At 34.2% G+C, this 19,851-nt stretch overlaps 2 protein-coding genes across 2 annotated transcripts in view; both read left to right on the forward strand.

Moving 5' to 3' along the window:
- Nucleotides 1-1,957, forward strand: part of LOC129004260 (V-type proton ATPase subunit B) — a 50,671-nt gene extending 48,714 nt beyond the window's left edge. Inside the window, exons 9-10 of the mRNA XM_054432770.1 lie at nucleotides 424-579; nucleotides 1,349-1,957. Of these exons, the coding sequence (XP_054288745.1) occupies nucleotides 424-572 (149 nt within the window). The 3' untranslated portion in view covers nucleotides 573-579; nucleotides 1,349-1,957. The remainder of the gene's footprint in view (nucleotides 1-423; nucleotides 580-1,348) is intronic.
- Nucleotides 1,958-6,320: 4,363 nt separating this feature from the next.
- LOC128982411 (4-hydroxybutyrate coenzyme A transferase-like) lies at nucleotides 6,321-19,458 on the forward strand. Its single transcript, XM_054401371.1, has 9 exons — nucleotides 6,321-6,602; nucleotides 7,167-7,319; nucleotides 8,250-8,398; nucleotides 15,382-15,472; nucleotides 16,618-16,818; nucleotides 17,515-17,730; nucleotides 18,354-18,491; nucleotides 18,640-18,771; nucleotides 19,192-19,458. Exons 1-9 carry the CDS (start codon nucleotides 6,437-6,439, stop codon nucleotides 19,374-19,376), a joined length of 1,431 nt encoding a protein of 476 aa, XP_054257346.1. The 5' UTR covers nucleotides 6,321-6,436; the 3' UTR covers nucleotides 19,377-19,458.
- The last annotated feature ends 393 nt before the right edge of the window (nucleotides 19,459-19,851 follow it).

A 19,851-nucleotide genomic window follows, 5' to 3' on the forward strand; every position in this document is an offset into this window, starting at 1 on the left:
CACTCGTCTCAAAACTCCACTACATAAAGAGTATAGAAGAAACGATGCTCTAGCTACCACGGCTGGTCGCGTACTGAGTGTAGGAACACCCTGATGCCAAGACTGCGGTCCAAGCCTTGCCTACTGCCGTGCCAGGCCAAAACGCCTGTTACTTTGGATAGCCCTCGTATATAGATTATACGCCTAAGATTGTGGTGTCTTAAAAATGTGTACCAGTATTACAAAATAGCTGTTTGAAGCAACATTTTCCATTATGTACACTGAGCTAGACATTATCACCTTAGCTACCAGCTATATTCAGCCCTATGATACAGAGGAGAGTGGTGGTTAGTAGGGAACATGTTAAACCTTATTAAAGCATTATTAAGATTTTCTAGCACTAGCACTAGACATTTCTTATGATACTCGTATTTGTTTGGCCAGGTAACTATGAGAACCGCACTGTGTTTGAGTCTCTGGACATTGGCTGGCAGCTGCTGCGTATATTCCCTAAGGAGATGTTGAAGCGTATCCCAGCAGCTACACTGGCTGAGTTCTATCCTAGAGACTCCCGTCACACCCAGCCCAAGTAAACATAAGGTGACTAAACAAGCACTTAAGGTTTAACAATAAATTTACAACAACAATAGCCTCTCAGACCTCCAGCTGTGCCCTAACCCTGCTGAATTTTACCAGTGATCCCAATATTTGTTAATCAATTTAACTGCATTTTTTAAATGACTAAGTAGTATACAAGTGTGAATGAAATAAAACTGATTTTAAATTAAGTCACATGATTGACGAAACTAATGAATGTTATAAATCAAATTTATTGTAACTGAATAAAAAAAAGACAAAAAACCTATTTTCCTTAAATAATTCTGAGTACAATAAGGATAAGGTTGTTAACCTTCAAGGTATCACTCTTGACTCATAACTGTCTTGGAACCATCAAATCAGTAATGTCTGCAAAAAACTCGGTAGGGTCATCTGCCTCTTAAGGAAGTTTAAAGATTGTGTTGAAATTAGTTATCTAATAATGGTGTACTTTGTTCAGAGTGTTATGACTTAAGGTCTTCTAATCTGGGGTAATGTCTGTAATGTCTATGAATTTTTGATTTTGCAGAAGAATTGTCAATAATGCACCCTATCTAGCTCACTGTAGGCCTATTTTGTTGATAGTAAAATACCCCAAAAAGCAAGTATTCATTATTTTGATTGACCTTGGTTGAGACTTACATTGATAACCTTGCCCCACACAAAATCATATTAATATGAGTCTTCTGTATTCTATTGTAGTTTTATGATTGAGAAAAAGCTACTTATGCACACTTGCATGTTTACTGACCCACAGATCTCTTTGTTATAGATGCTGAGGTGCAGCACAAGCTCAAAGAAGCAACATTCCATCAAACCTTGTAGCACTTTTGTGAATAGTACTTACAAATGGATTGTGTATATATTATTTCAAACACAAAAATGTATAAAATATAGATTTTTCTCTTGCTGGTGAAACATAAATAATATCAGTGTGCTTGATGATAATTAATTATAGTGCTTAATTGACAGCCCTTGAAGTCAAGTTGGTTGCATTTTAATTTTTTATGTTAGTAATTATTGTTACTTGCTATTTACATTTACTGTATTGATTCGGCATGTTATGTTAAAAAATATATTGATTTATTTTTGTAACTAAAAACTACGGGATGTTATTCAAATTATTTAATAAAATGTTTATTTGATTGTTGTGTAAATACTCGATTTTGAAACCTTTACTCTGACAATACAATGCAGTATAAATGTATAAGGGATGAACAACCTTCAGTATTTTTCCGTGTATTTGTTTCGGTGTCTGGGTTAAAGTCCATTGTCTCACTGTATTTATAGCTTCCATTTTAGGCGTAGAGCTTTATTATTAGGTTTTCATGTATTGAGCCATATATTGTAAACTGTAAGATATAAAATGTTAAATGTTGAATATGGTTTTTATTTATTTCACTTCCCTTATTCTAATACTGAATCAAAGACATTTTGCACATCAACATCAGTAATTCACAATAGTTCATTAGACAGTAGACATAGTTCAGGTATTGTTGAAGAGAATAGAGTTTGTACTTTTTTCTGTGGCTCTTATTCTATATCTACCTAATATGTATGTACTAATGAGAAAAATTTACATAATCTTTTTCATGATGGTTATATACCCGGTGTCCCATAATACTCCCCCTCCCTGGGTTAAATTTTTAACGGCTGCATATATTCATTAGTGCTTCTTACTAGGGTAATGTTGAGTACGTTTTGGTGGTATTTTTAAATTCACCCTCGCCCCCATATAGGGGTTGCTAAGGGTAACTTAAAATTTTTAAATAGCAATCCTTATCAAGTAGCACATCATATTAAAGAATTTTGAAAAGGGAAATTAATGCTGCAAATCCGACTTTGATATGACAAATTTTCAAAACCTTATGGCAAGAAGAATGTTGGTTGTTAATCTATATATATAAAATCTAATGTATGTTTGTTTGTTTGTCCTTAATGGACTCCGAAACTGCTCGACAGATTGTAATGAAACTTTCAGGCATTATTAAGCATTATTCAAGGATGGTTTGTGTGAAGTTTGGTGCAGATCCGTCAAAAGGGCTCCGCCCCAGTAGCTCTGGAGTTTCCCATGTTAACCTTATGAGAACTCATATTTAAATGGAATTATAGAATCTTAACAGCTGATTCAACTAAACAATTCGATTATGTGATGTTAAATAGCATTAAAAAGTTAATAGGTTCAACAACAGGGTGCAGCACTATCTTATATATTTAAAAAACTTGGTTTTTCTTTTCCGAGTTCGTTTGGCTCTTCTACCCGACCGATTTTCATGATTGAGGTCTCAAATTGAAGGTATGCACACACAGATTTGCCATCAAGCATCGGCATATATTTATCTATGAACCCACTCGGCAAATACGTAAACGAAATTTGCTCCCCATGTATTTCTTATGGGAGTTAAATTAGGGTTTTCTTTTCCGAGTTCATTTGGCTCTTCTGCCCGACTGATTTTCATGATTAAGGTCTCAAATTGAAGGTATGCACACACAGATTTGCCATCAAGCATCGGCATATATTTATCTATAATCCCACTCGGTGTATACGTAAACGAAATTTGCTCCCCATGTACTTATGGGATTTAAATTTGGTTTCTCTTTTCCGAGTTCGTTTGGCTCTTCTACCCGACCGATTTTCATGATTGAGGTCTCGCATTGAAGGTATGCACGCACTGGTTTGTCATCAAGCATCGGCATATATTTATCTATAATCCCACTCGGTGTATACGTAAACAAAATTTGCTCCCCATGTATTTCTTATGGGAGTTAAATTTGGTTTCTCTTTTCCGAGTTCGTTTGGCTCTTCTACCTGGCCGATTTTCATGATTGAGGCCTCAAACTGAAGGCATGCATGCCAAGTTTTCACATTAAGCATCGGCAAATATTTACCTACTGTATTACTCGACCAAAACACATAATGTGATTTATTTTCTAACTCTTACTTCAATTTAATTATCTATAATCTCACTCGGTGTATACGTAAACAAAATTTGCTCCCCATGTATTTCTTATGGGAGTTAAATTTGGTTTCTCTTTTCCGAGTTTGTTTGGCTCTTCTACTCCACCGATTTTCATGATTGAGGCCTCAAACTGAAGGCATGCATGCTAAGTTTTCACATAAAGCATCGGCAAATATTTACCTACTGTTACACGACCAAAACACATAATGTGATTTATTTTCTAACTCTTACTTCAATTTAAGATTATCCCTTTACCAGTTAAAATTTTACAATCCTATATATTTTAACCCTCCGAGTGTCCCTTGTTTTGGCCTTAATGTCTGCCTATTTTTTGTTCATTTGCATGGTTTTATTAAAACGGATCTGAGAAGCTTGAAAACAATGTTAATTATACTGTTCTATATACCATTTTGTTTGGAAAATCATGGGCTTCAATATTATACATAAAACATAAGGAACATTTGTTTCAAAAAAATTTTTTAGGTAAAAAAAAATATTTTGGAAAATTTTCAAAAAAAAATAAGTTTGCGCTCAATGAAATTGTATAAATTATAGGCCTATAAATATTTGAAAATAGCCACTTTGTTCTAAATTTTATGAGGATTACAAATATATAATAATATAAGGAAGTAGATTTGCAAATAAATAAGTTATGGGCAAAAAACAGATTTCAGTACATAGCGTTTAGCTAAGAATGCATAGCCTAACCATAGCTAGGAATCTGGCTGATAATTTACATCAATATTACTACCTACTTCTTCAGGATTATCAACCAGCCCTTCAAAATCACTTAAATCTTCTTATAATGCACCACGTATATCACTACTTTTGATTTTTAACACTAAAACAATGATAAACGTAATAAAACACATCAGTCATCGGTGCGAGGTTAACCAAGCTGTTTACAAATACGCACGTCAGCTTTCTGCTACAATATTTTTGGAACTAGCTACCAATAAACCATAAAAATCCCCTTTTTATTTAAACATTTTGAGTGTCCCCCAAAAGGGGGGATTCGAGGGACAACTAAAAATGTTTCAATAGAAACCCCTATCAAGTGACACCTCATTTTGAAGTGTTTACAAAAACTTAAAGAATGGTGAAAACCAGAGCTCGCTATCTCTTCTCTATCTAAAATGGCAGTAAATATTAACAATTTTACCATTGATTTTCCACAACATTTGACGGGCTACCATTTTGGATAGAGATGAGATAGTGACCTCTAGTTTTCACCATTCTTTAAGTTTTTGTAAACACTTCAAAATGAGGTGTCACTTGAAGGGGGTTTACATTTATAAGATTTGAGTTGCCCCCCAAATCCCCCCTTTTTGGGGGACACTCAAAAATTTCAAAATGATAAAATGAAACTTCCTGCTAAGATTGCTCGACCATTAAAAGGATATCTCTGTATATTTACTTGGAAAAATATTACAGGGGGGGTCTTGACTATTTATTCACCCTGTATGCATGTAGATTACATTGAACAGTCAATAATTTCTACAATTATAAACAAAACTTCCCCGCCACAGCAAACATGCAGAATGAGCGAATTTCCATTTGCCTGATTGGATTTTCACTGAAATATCCATCTATAATAAAGCTAATGAGGATCACAAACTTTTGAGAAAACTATCAGGCGCAACACCTGTCGACCACATACTGGAATGAAAGGTCTTGACACCACGAACCTTCTGTTTACCAGGAGAGCAATAAGTTATATAAACTTATAGCTGCCCAGCGCCCAGCTGTATAATAATCAAACTTTCAGAGTTTCAGACCGTCAAAGTAGGAACCCCAAAAACATTTACATGTGACTGTCATACCTGAATCATAGACTGAGGCCCGGTTCACACGAGCGACATACCTTGCTGACTAGGTAAGCCCGACTGGGTAGTGTACCACAAGATACACCGGTTCACACGAGCGACATATCCACGGACTAGATGAAAATATCGATATCAAAACCACTCGGATCCATCACTGGTGCACAATGAGAACAAGGAGAGCTCAGCTGCAGCGCGACTACCCAATCACTCGTGTGAACGCTCCCATAAGGCTACGTGTACTGCTACGCCACTAGAGCGGGTGACTGGGTAGCTGCCATGAGTGACTGGGAAGTGGGCCCGACACCAAGCTTGAACGCGGCTTGATAGTCGACGCCCTACGCTCGTGTGAATGGCTCCATTTGATCCTGTGTGGTCCGCTACCCAGTCGGACTAATCTAGTCACAGCCTAGTCAGCTAGGTATGTCGCTCGTGTTATCCGGGTAACCAACACAAGTAGACTTCTCATCTCATTTTAAATGTTAAAGCTCATTTTACACAGATTGCAATAGTCGACAAAATTTTGTTTCTATTAATTAATTTAGGGTTAATTTAATGATTTGTGCTTTACTGTTTGGTTGTCTAACTTGGACACAAAGTATTGTTTATGATTAGATCCTTTTATTTTGTTTGACAATGTACTAAATGACTGAAATAACAAGAAACAAATTGTAAACTTAACATGACCTCTACAGTGCACCGGGCAGAACCAACAATAAAATTGTCTTCAGTTGTTCCATAAGGATGAGATATCTACTAAGGGAGTCTGTTTTATATCTGCTGATATTTAAAAGGTAAATTGTAATCAATGGTTCAGGGAGAACAATTTTACCTCTTTTATGTTCAATAACACACTCTGTGATACTTTCCAGTAAGTTCTTGATAATCACATGATTTTGATTTTTTGTGTATTAATATAATTTGTTTTGGTTTTTGCTTGGTTAGTTAAATGTTACATTTTTTTTTTTTATATAGGTAGCTGAAATAACATCCTTATTTATAAGCTCACTTTTTATTTCTGTAACCAAACATAAAAGATTGTGTGTCATGTTATTAAATATATAGTTCGGTATTATAATGATTAGATATTTGTGTAAAACTTATGTGAAACTTACTTCAATCCCGTTAAACCTGCAAAATGTTGTAGGAAGAACTTATTTTAGTTGTCCAGAACTTTCTCAGCCCTTACAAAAAGAAACAAAGTGGACTACTTCAGAGGAAGCTGTAAAATGCATAAAATCAGGTAACAGATAAAAAAGTGGTTATTCTTATTATCATTTTTTTAGTCCCGATAAACTATAAATTTTAAATTTACATACATACATTTCAGTATATTTGTTACCTCCACTAAATTTAGAATTGTTAGACCAATTTACAAAAATTGAAACGGTTTTAGTTTGACAACAGGTATTAGGATTTTGGAGTAGTTATGATTGGATTTTTATGATAATTTTGGAAGCTAATCCTAGGTGATATTCTTGGTTTAATCGTCAGATACATAAAATAATTTTTAGATTAATTTATTTTAGTGATCCTGATCTTTATTTTAACAACAAACTGATATAGATTTTGAAATGGTGTCCTGTCCTTGATTATTGGGCTTTTTATCCTAGCTAATAGAACATAACAAGCATATTCAGTAACAAAGCTTCGAAAATCACCTCATTCCTCTCTACACTTATCTGGCTTTCAAATGTAATTATAGCCTTAACGGAACAATCCATTTGTCCCAACACTTGGTGGGTGGCGTCCCCATCTCAACAATTGATAATCGATAATTGATTGACTGTTTTTTTTTCTTTTGTAGGAGATACTGTTTTCCTCAGTGGAGCTGTGGCCACTCCAATACAAATTCCTGAGGATATGGCCAAGTATGCCAAGAGTGCTGGACTGAAGAATATCAAAGTTGTACACTTCTTTACAATAGGAGATATACCTTATCTTGCACCAGACTGCAAAGGTTTGTTCTATCTCACATCATCTCTTGCTACATGCAAGATATATATAGATATATATATATATATATACCGTACATATATAAACATTTTAACGAATAGTGTTTTTGGCCTCTGGGGACATGAAAATGAAAAGAAAAAGTAAATCGTTCCGGGCTCAAGTTTTACCATGAGTCCTAGTAAAAGGTAATAGCTACTTCCCTATAGGAAAATTTGCTAAAATGTGTTTAGCGCTTGTAGAAAAAGACGACTGCTAACGAATGCCATACTGTCACTATATCCAATCTATATCTCTAGCCTATAGCAAATATATCTTTGTAAATATATCGATGAGATTTTGTTGTAGACTTTTTAAGTAGGCCTACATAGTAGATATTTTGTTTTTCTATATATTTATTTACTACCTATGTCTTCTTTTAAAAAAAATGGACTCTCAAACTACATTTAATTCCATTTAGTAACAAAAAACCAATAAAATTTCCTTACTGATCTCCTGTAAGCAAACTTCCTCTTTTGTTTTTGAGTTATTAAAAACTATATATCTACTTTGTGACAATATTCTACATTACATTATTCTCATCTTTAAGTGAGATCTGCTTGGAGGCAGGTAATCATGCACAATATTATGGCTGTACCAGTGGTGTAGTCGTAACTTTTCCAGCGTGGAAACGCTTACCAAATTTGCAGAAAAATAAAGGCCGCTTTACCAATATATAGGCTGTTTTAAAAAAGAAGAGTGGGAATGCCACACACCACTGAACTATGCCTCAATAAAAGGCTGTAAATGTGGTAGGCCTAATAAAGGTGGTACAAGCAGGTTTCCATAACCTACTATTGAAGTAACACTCCCCAATAAAGCATGCACTAACACTAATCAGTCCATAGTTGTAGAAGCTTATGTCAATTATAGCTTGATCAATCAATTTATTTTGCAGACATTTTTCATGTGGTTTCGCTATTCATTTCACCTAACATTCGTGAAGCAGTTGCTGATGGACAGGCAGATGTTATTCCTATATTTCTCTCTGACATTCCAAAGCTGTTTTTTCATGGAATCATCAAACCTGATGTTTGTATAGTACAGGTGAATATTTAATCTGGTTTTATATTTTATAAAATTAGGCTACCAAGATTATGCTTCAATAGTTTTTTTTAGTATTGGTGATTCCCCCCTTCATACAGGGTGATCCAGTAAAACGGCACGATTCTGACTCCAACTGCTTTTGGGGGGCTTTTGGGGGGTTATGAGGGGAAATGGTCCACGAGAGTCTGTTGTTGAGGGTGGAGCCTATTTACCATGTGACTTCGAAGGAGCCAAAATGAGGACAGTGCGGTATTGCCAAATGTAATTATATCAGCTAGTTTGAAAATATTGTTTAGTATATTTTAATTAGTGTCAACAAGTAGTGATTGGGTGATGTTGCAACGTCGCGATACTCCAGTCTTGGTACAGTATTGGCAATTCCAACTGCAGACTCTTGTGGCCCCTAGTATAAGCGTCAAGCGTCTTGACAAGTAGAAATTTTAGTAGCCATGGAGTGTTGCACGAGTGCATAACATGGGCTTCCTTTACAGGCAAATTATAAATACCCCCGCCACAGCAAACCTGCAGTCTTAAGCGAATTTCCATTTGCCTGATTGGATTTACACTAAAATGTCTCCTTAGAAATTTCACATTTATTCCTTATTCGAATATAATTAGTTTAACGAGTAGTTAGGTTTGCTGCAACAGGGAGGGTAAAAGTGGTTTTTTTTAGTGAATTTCCCATACAGGTAATAAGCTATACTGTAGTAGTAGCCCAGTCAATAAAGGGATTGTGTCGGAAGTAATTAGTGAAAGGCTGATTTTTGGCCCATCGCCTATTACCATTTAGACTGGTGTTCAGCCAAAAGTCCCCGCCCCTACCCCTCTTGCTTTCCCCCCTGCGCCCCCCTAAACATATAAAGTGTAAGGGTTTCGTAAATCACGTTTTTCTCGATTGTTAAACGACATATTGAATTGCAATTAGTTTTATTGTTTTTGTTATAAAATTTCCTACAATCACGTTCAGTTAACTTTCGTCGTAGCTGTTATCTTTTGTTCATTATTTGTACACAAATGTAAAGATTTATATATTTTTGAACATATAATTTTATTTTTGTTGCCTTAACTTTTTCCGCTGACGTTTTATGAAAATATGTTTAAAACAAAAGTTGTAGCTGCTTTCATTAGCTTTAAAATGATATATAATAGTACCTACTTTAATGAAAATCCTGCTAGATTCAGCCGGTGTAATGGAGTATGCGTACTCAATCAGTGAGCTAAATTGGGCTGGCGCGGCGTTGCAATACTATCATTGTTGTAATATGGAGAGTGTTTTTTTTTTACTTAATGCATACTAATGCATTATCTCCATACCCCAACGCAGCAAACCTGCGACTAAGCAAATTTTCATTTACCTGGCTGGATATTTACTCAAACGTTCCCTTAAAATCGTCAGAATTATTTCCTGGTCAGATTATTTTCATGAATACTTAGGTTTGCTGCTACAGCCAAGGTATTGAAGTGTGTTCTTGTATCGATATGTTGATAGCTTTTTATGAAATAAATAAATCTAATTAAAATATATTTATAAACAAGCAGACTACAACAGTTTTTTTTATCGTCCAAAAGAATAAAATGGGAATTTTAAAACTTAATTTTTATGAATAATCTCCGTAATCGTTAGGCGTTTAACGTTGCACCAATATACAAAATTATTTATTTTTTAAGCTCTACAAAACGGTTTGGAAAGAAATTGTAATAGTTTGTGGTTTTAGGGGGGAAATGGGAATAACCGACGTTTACCCCATAAAAAACCCTTATCAAACCCTATTCCCATAGTCTAATCATGCTGGTTTACAAACTCGTTCGAATGGACGTAAATTGATATATTTGTATCAAATTTCATCAAATCGGATCATTTTTGTTTGAGTTATCACGCTAACTGACTCATGTATCTATATATATAAAGTGATAGTATATATAGATATTTGATTTTAAGTTTTACATTTTATTTATGAATTTTAACGGTGGAGGGTGTTTTCGGCCTCTGAGGGCTTCAAAATGAAAAACTAAATCGGGCCCGGCTCTAGGTCTTACCATGAGACCTACGGTAATAGTTTATTCCCTATGAGGAATTTGCTAAAAGAATAACCGAAACAAAACCCATGTACAGTTAATACAATTTATTTCTATCCTTTGTAATTTAAAAGCATAAAATCATTTTATATGTACGTAATAATTTTATAGGATGTTATTTTTGAACAAAATAATTGCATTATCATGATTTGAAGTTAAGAATTACTCATACATCGAATTCAAAATTTCCCCTTACAACTTCTTTTCCCCCATATCTTACATTTTCAACACTGGGGTAAGACGACTCATCATACACTCGGTTTTTAATTTCTTGTCTTATCAAAGCCGCAGCTGTAGAAACAATTCTCTTATAATCTTATCACCATTATGCCTTTTATTTTAAGAGTACCAAGTTTGAGAAAAAATCTTGTCCACCCTATCTCTTAAACAAACTATGGAGGATTTATTTTTATGTTCGTAGTCTAATAAGAAGTCTTTCACCAAGTGATTAAGTAATAATGTTTTGAAGTACTTCGTTTCATAAACCTGGTCTCTGCCTGATATATTTTTCATCAATTGCAAACGGTTAGGAATACTATGCTTGCAATCACCATTTTCCTCAATAAAATCGCAAACTTTTATGAATTATTCTTTTAATAAATCTTTAACTGGTCTACCACGACCTACACACGTATTGGTGTGAATTTGTTCTTTCAAAAACCTAGCATAACAAGGTAAACAAATCCTTCAAGCCTGGACCTAACCTAATCAGCCCAATCATTTTTCCTATTTTCAATACATTTACTTATAGTTTGTTTAGTAGTTAAATTACAGTATGAACTCAATCGAATGCTTTCCTATTGTTTTTTTGGAGTCTTAAAATTTAAAAAATCGAGAAAATAAAAAATGGGTAGAAACGTCTTGCACGAAAGCGGTAACGGATCAAATCAAATCAAATCAGTTTTATTTCCACAATCTATACAAAATTTACAATTTTTCAAAAAATAAAATACAAATATATACAGTGTGTAAATTAAGTCTGGCACACATTTTTTATCTTTTTTTCTATAGTAGATAGAAGAAATCAATTTGCGGGACTGATTAATAACAAATGTTAGGCACTTTTTACCAATTTTGAAAATAAAAAGGGCAAGGGGTGGTGGGGGGTAACTAAAAATTTTCAAATGACAACCCCCATCTTGTGACCCCTCATTTTAAAGGTCATTGGAAGACAAATCCAAAGATGTGTCTGAAAAAAAATTTTTTGCACCCTATCCAAGATGGCGGTTTAAAATGTACTTAGGGTTGAACGGGTAAATTAGGTATGGCACACATTTCTTATCTTTTTTACGCTTTGTAGATAGAAGGAATTAATTTGCGGGACTGAGTAAGAACAAATGTTTGGCACATTTCATAATTTTGAAACAAATTCCTCCATAGGGTAAGGTGGGGGTGGGGGGTAACTAAAAATTTTCTAATGACAACCCCCATCTTGTGACCCCTCATTTTAAAGGTATTTGGAAGACAAATTTAACTATGTTTCTTAAAAAAATTTTTTTTGCATCCTGTCTAATATGGCGGTTTAAAATGTGCTTAGGGTTGAACAGGTGAATTAAGTCTGAAATACATTAAAATTTTTTCAGACACATCGTTAAATTTGTCTTCCAAATACCTTTAAAATGAGGGGTCACAAGATAGGGGGTTGTCATTAGAAAATTTTTAGTTAACCCCTACCCCCACCTTACTCTATGGGGGATTTTTTTTCAAAATTATGCCAAAAAGTGTGAAACATTTGTTCTTACTCAGTCCCGCAAATTAATTCTTTCTAATCTACAAAGCGTAAAAAAGATAAGAAATGTGTGCCATACCTAATTTACTCGTTCAACCCTAAGTACATTTTAAACCGCCATCTTGGATAGGGTGCAAAAAAATTTTTTTCAGACACATCTTTGGATTTGTCTTCCAATGACCTTTAAAATGAGGGGTCACAAGATGGGGGTTGTCATTTGAAAATTTTTAGTTACCCCCCACCACCCCTTGCCCTTAAAGGAATTTTTATTTTCAAAATTGGTAAAAAGTGCCTAACATTTGTTATTAATCAGTCCCGCAAATTGATTTCTTCTATCTACTATAGAAAAAAAGATAAAAAATGTGTGCCAGACTTAATTTACACACTGTATAGTAGTCTTGAAGCATTATACAGTACAGTGTTTACGTAAAATAATTCAAGTAAAATTAAATTTATAAAGTTATAATAGTATAAACTTAAATCAGCTATGGATTAGCTATTAGTATTGGAGTTAGTAGTAGCTATTAGTATTGGATCAGCTATGGAGCGCCACAAAAAATAGTGCACACGTTCCCTTCACGGTTAATATCTGGTATTACATAACCATAAAGTACACGTTTCAATATATCATTTTAAAGCTGATAGCAGCTACAATTTTGTTTGAAAAATGCTTTCATAAAATGACGGTGTTAAAAGTTTTGCAAACAAATAAAATTACGAGTAAATAAATATTTATCTTTACATTATTCTACGGATAACAAACAAACGGTAACAGTTACGACGAGATTTAACTGGACATGATTGTAGGAAATGTTATTACAAAGGGAATAAAACAATTGCAATTCAATGTGTGTTACATTTTTAACCAGATATTTGTTTAAAGATAACATTCTTTAAAAATACTACATACCTAAAAAAATAGTTACATGTTTTTTAAGATATTAACTAAATAAAATTTTTAAATGAATAAAAAAATGACTTTAAATGTTATTAACTTTACATGGGGATTTCGATTGTTTTTTTCTAGGATAATACAATAGTGTATCTTAATTTAAAAACAAATTCTATACATTACAACAATGATAGTATTTCGTGCCAGCCCCACCAAGACCAAACCCACTGATTTAGTACACATACTGCATTACACCGGCAAAATCTTGCAGAATTTTCATTAAAGTAAGTACTATTTTACATAATATTAAAGCTAATGAAAGCAGCTACAACTTTTGCCCAAAACATATTTTCATAAAACGTCAGCGAAAAAAGTTAAGGCAACAAAAATAAAATTATATGTTCAAAAATATATAAATCTTTACATTTGTATACAAATAATGAACAAAAGGTAACAGCTACGACGAAAGTTAACTGAACATGATTGTAGGAAATGTTATAACAAAGACAATAAAACTAATTGCATTTCAAAATTTCGTTTAACAATCGAGAAAAACGTGATTTACGAAACCCTTACACTTTATATGTTTAGGGGGGCACAGGGGGGGAAGCAAGAGGGGTAGGGGCGGGGACTTTTGTCTAAACTCTTGTCTAAATGGTAGTAGTCGATGGGCAAAAAATCAGCTTTTTACTAATTTCCCCTCCCTAAAAACACAGGTTGACTTGACTAACTATTCTCGCGGATCCGCGCCGCGAGCGCTCTTGCGCCCGACGCCGCCTCCCGTTTTCGGACTGATTCTGTCAACTGGCTGCAATTAAAATACGTAAAACCTATATCATTTTAAAGATTGAGAAATTTGCCAACTTTTTATATAAAACATTTTTCTCTATCTCGTCTCATTTCAATACAAATCAACTTAACACACGAAGGTTGAAATTTAAAAGTGAAGAAATTTACATTCAAACTTAAATTACAAGAAAACTACTGAATATATCGATTACACTCTTATTACGTTTTTTGTAGAGGATATTTTAAGGATTGAAATGGCGAAACAAAATTTATTCTATTGCTGTTTGTTTCTGAGATATTGATAAATTGATAAAAGATTACACAAATACACTTAAAAGGGTGTAGGGGGGAAAGCAAGAGGGGGAGGGGCGGGGACTTTTTAGAAAATGTTCCTTATATGATCTACTAACATCCATGAAAAAATCAGCCTTTCACTAATTACTTCCGACAAAGCACTATTTTTCCCCTTTATTGACTGGGCTATAGGCCTACTCATGGTAAGACCTGGACGCGGGACCGATTTTTTTTCGTTTTGAGGTCCCTAGAGGCCAAAAACACCATCCGTTCAAATTCATATATATATATATGAATTTGAACGGATGTGTGTGTGTGTGTGTCCTTTAGCACTATAACTGGAGCAAAAATGATCCGATTTTGATGAAATTTGGTATAAACGTGTAAACCTACATTTTTTCGAACGAGTTCGCGAACCAGCATGATCGGACTATGAGAACGGGGGTTTTATGGGGTAAAAATAGGTTTTTTGCATTTTTTACCCGAAAAACATAAAATTTTGCAATTTCTTTCTAAACCACTTTTTAGAGCTTAAAAAAACAAATAATTTAGTATAATGAAGCGTTATTATGCGCCTAATGGTTACGGAGAAAATTCCAAAAAAATGTAAATTTAAAATTCCCATGTTATTCTTATGGAGAACAAGTAAACTGTTATAGTTTGCTTGTTTATGAACATATTTTGATCAAATTTGGAAAATGTTTTTATTTCTTACTAACTATTAACATTTTACAAAAAAAAAACAGTTTTACCCTCCCTGATGCAGCAAACCTAGGTACTTGTTAAACTAATTCTATTTAAATAGGAAATAAATGTAATAAATAGGAAATTCATTTATTTGTTATTAAAAAAAAAATACCCCCGCCGCAGCAAACCTGCAGACTAAGTGAATTTCCATTAGCCTGATTGGATATACACTAAAATGTCTACCTACTTAAAAATATAACATTAATTGTAAAAATATAATCAATTGTATAACATTGATTTCACTCATGTACTTAAGATGTATGGAAAATAATTATACTTTTTTCCAAATAAATTATTTTTTATTTTTTGAATTCGTACTGTTTCACTGTCTCACCCTAAACTTTGTCAAATACTAAGTCTTGAATCTTGAAAATACAATAGAGTTTGATATTTTAGATTAATTTTACTCCATATTTATTCAGGATATGGACCAAATATTAATGATCCAGATTTTAGGTTTCACCTCCTGATGAGCATGGCTTTTGTACTCTTGGAACAAATGTTGAAATAGCAAGATCTGCTTTAGTTTCTTCAAAACTCATTGTTGGTGAGTTATACATTAACATTTTCAAGTTATTTTACTAACAATAAAATGCTGATAAAATACATTCTACATGTCAGAAGCGTACCATTTTAAATTATATTTTGAATACAGTAGAGTCTCAAGTATCTGACCTAAACTGTTTACATCAAGGTAAGATAACAATAAAAAAGCATGTTAAAATCAAAAAATCAATAAAAATTTTCTGCTAACCCTATACCCAAGACTTAACCGATCGAACCAGTATAGCCTAAATTTTTCCATTTTAAAACCAACATCACAAATTTGCAAACAACAAACAAAAAATCAAACGAATTGACGAAGTAACTGTAACTTTAAAATAGGGTAAGGCGATACACATTCACTTAACCACCATAAGTCTCAGAACGTGATTATGTTTATACCACCACAGCAGATAGGTAGTATGAGTTGATAATAAATTGATTAACTGTGTGGTGAAGCACACTAATTAATACAAATCTACAATCATATGCACCTGCCTAAAGCCTGGTCATTTTAATTTGGGGGCAACTTAAGAAGTTGTCTCCACGTGTCTCCCTTCCCTTGCAGTGTACAGTCACAACAAAATGGAAATAGCTCTCATGATGGTACTCAAGTGCTTTCAGAGGGGTCAGATAACACAGAATTTGGTTAATTAAGACTACACAGTATATCCTTTGTGTCTATTCCACATGACCAGCACAAGTCAACAAGCACTTGCCTTGTATGTCCCACTCCCACATTGACTATGCAGTGTTGCTATATGTTGAGCTGCTACCCACCACACTGTTCTCCCCCCCCCCTTCCCTCTGAGAGTGACCCGTCAACAAGCACATGCCTCGTACATTCGGAGATTCCTTGGTGCATACATATGTCCCCACATTGACTATGCAGTGTCGCTAGATGTTGAGCTGATACCCACCACACTATTCTCACCCCCTCCCTCTAAGAGTGACCCGTAGATGACAATCAGTAAATGGTTTCAGCACAAGTCAACAAGCACATGCCTCGTACATTCGGAGATTCCTTCGTGCATATGTCCCCACATTGACTATGCAGTGTCGCTAGATGTTGAGCTGATACCCACCACACTATTCTCACCCCCTCCCTCTAAGAGTGACCCGTAGATGACAATCAGTAAATGGTTTCAGCACAAGTCAACAAGCACATGCCTCGTACATTCGGAGATTCCTTGGTGCATATGTCCCACATTGACTACGCAGTGTCTCTAGATGTTGAGCTGATACCCACCACACTGTTCTCCCCCACTCCCTCTGAGGGTGACCCGGAGATGACAATCAGTAAACTGATAGGAGACAACCTGGTAGAAGATGGAGCCACAGTGCAAACAGGTAAGTGTCAATTGCAACAGTGACTTAAGAAAACCCTTATTTTTGTGAAATTATTTCTAATTGTATCTTTGTATTAATTTAGTGATTTACTTTACTATCATTTACTTACTACATTCTTCCATACGTATTAACACAATCTTCTGTTCCGGTTTATCCTGGGTTTTAAACTGTGTGACAGTACACCGCCAACACTGCTGTTTGTAGGCTCTCTCTTTTAATTTTTTACTGTCATGAGAATTAATTTGATTACCTATTTTCCTTACCTAAAAAAGATCACTCGAATTTAGATTTTAAAAAGTTATCAAGTCAAATGTACAAGTCAAAGTTGTCATAATTCAAGAGGTCTTTTCCATTTCAAAAAATAGTTCTAAATAGGTGGCTTATCAATAATTTAAGAATAGTGATCATCCTCATACTTCTCTTATCTGATTGCGTTTCAGTCTGTATCAGGGCTGCCACCCTTTCCGATTTTTTTCGGGACAGTCCCGATTTTAAGCCTTTTTTGCCAGTGTTTATGCCTGTGTTTTATCCCTGTGGGAGGGGGGGTCACGATTTTTCTCTAACCAAAGGTGGCAACCCTGGTCTGTATACAAGCAACAATATTATTCCTTGGTCTCCTCAGCCCACACCAATACTTCTTCAATATGCTTTAACTTCAGACTTCATCCTCAGTTTTTTATAATTATGTGATTCTAGGTTTTGGAAAGATACCGGATGGCATAATGCTCTCTTTAAAAAACCACAAGGATATTGGTGTTCACACAGAAATGTTTACTGATGGTGTAATGAATTTGGTAAAATCAGGAGTTATCACTAACAACAAGAAAACCTTGAGCCAGGGTAAAATTACAACCAGCTTTTTCCATGGTTCATCAGAGTTGTATCAATTTGCTGACAACAATCCCTTAATAGGTAACTAATATTTTAAACTTTTAGACTGAGTCGACAATCGACATACCTAGCATTATTTTATTTATCACTATTTTCTTAAATTATTTTTCAGCGGCTCTCAAAAAGCTATAAGATTTTTATAATAAACATATTTTTATCCCATTTAGTACAATTATTAATTATAAGCAACCACAAGTGTTATATTTAATGCATTCCAAATGAGGATGAGGTGAAAGCTATATTTTCAACTTTATATTCAGCAGTTAATATACTCAAGTAAATAATAAAGATACATAGGAGTATTACTATCAGTTTATTTACACTGTTTATAATTAAAATATTCTACATTTACACATCACAATTTTCTAAATGTACATACCCTACTTGTGTACCTCGCTTGACAATGCTGACAAAAAATTCTAGCAATTTGTTTTCAGTTAAATCCTTATATCCTTCCAATTATATTTGTATCACTGACAACTGGAGATTATTTTTAGTAGGTACTATAAATGTGGCTAACTTTCCTTAAAAGGTTCATTAACAGTTGTTCAATGCCTTTGAAGTAAATAGTGAATTTATGCTCAGACATATACAAGCTATACAATGTATTGTATTATGTTCATCAGTTCATGTGCTTGTTTCAGAAATGAGGGTTGCAGACTACACAAATAGCCAGTACATTATTTCCAAACACCCCAAGATGACAGCCATCAATGCCTGTATAGAGGTGGACCTTACAGGTCAGGTTGTGTCTGACTCTATTGGTACTATGATGTACTCAGGTAACATCAAGGAAAATATACACTCAACTCTTTAAATAGTTTAAATTATAAATAAAACACTGGACTTCTAAAATCAATTTTTGGATGGCTACTTAGTTTAGCTGCAAAGATGTTTTTAAATATCTTATTTTGCATTGTTTGTTTTTAGGATTTGGTGGTCAGTTGGACTTTATAAAGGGTGCCGCAGATGGATTCGATGGCAAAGGGAAACCAATCATAGCTACAACATCAGTGGATAAAAATACAGGAGAATCAAAGATAGTTGCAATCCTGAGGCCAGGCAATAAACTTGATTTAAATCTGTAGGCTTACTTTAAACATAAATATTATCAGCAAATACAAGAACTGTCTATGAATTAATTATGTCATGGAGCTCATGTCGTGACAATTTATTTCATACATTTTGTGTTAGAAGTTAAAACATTTCTCACAGAAAGTAATCACAGAACGTGAATCGCGATTCATACTTGGTGGGATCTTAAATTTTTCTTCACATTGTTTTCAGCTATAAATGTGACAAAGCTAATTCTTTCATAGGATAGGAACCACCTAGAATAGTAGAGGGTGAAGTAATGATTACAGCGCTGGTGTTAGATTTGAATTAGCTAGCTTAATGAGACAATTATTTACAGACTAGCTTCGTATATTGTGAACCTCTAAAATCTTATTTAAAAAATTAGTAACAATCTTCTGATTGCAGGTTCTGGAGTGGTGGTGACTCGAGGCCATATTCATTATGTGGTCACAGAGTTTGGTATTGCATCTTTGTTTGGAAAGACACTGCGACAACGAGCTCATGCTTTGATAAGTGTAGCTCATCCAAACCACCGAGAATCATTGGAGAAAGCTGCCTTTGCCAGATTTAAAGCTATGCCCTGTCCTTAAATATTTTTACTAATTTTGTATTTATACTTTTATTTTGTGTAGGTATGTATGAATTTGAAAGATATAAATTTCTACTTCCCAATTTGTGTCAAGTATAAAACTTAAAAGTTACAATTTTTTTTAAAATTTAATCTGGTTGATTGAGTTCCAGTTTGAATTTGGTATTGGAAATTACATTCGAAAAAATCATTAAAACTTATATACGAGTATTTATAAAAAATTTGGTTTTTCTTTGCGAGTTCTTTGGCTCTTCTACCCAACCAATTTTTCATGATTGAGGTCTCAAATTGAAGGTATGCACGCAAAGATTTCACATCAAGCATTGGCATAAATTTATCTACACTCCCACTCGACTTATATGTAAACAAAATTTGATCCCCAAGTATTTCTTATGGGAGTTCAAGTTGCTTTGTCTTTATCAAGTTCTTTTGGCTCTTCTACGTGACCGATTTTCATGATTGAGGGCTCAAATTGA

Source organism: Macrosteles quadrilineatus, unplaced genomic scaffold (assembly GCF_028750875.1).
Source record: "Macrosteles quadrilineatus isolate MER2022 unplaced genomic scaffold, UCM_ALF_1.0 Scaffold_1__1_contigs__length_201487025, whole genome shotgun sequence".
Taxonomy (NCBI): Eukaryota; Metazoa; Arthropoda; class Insecta; order Hemiptera; family Cicadellidae; genus Macrosteles; species Macrosteles quadrilineatus.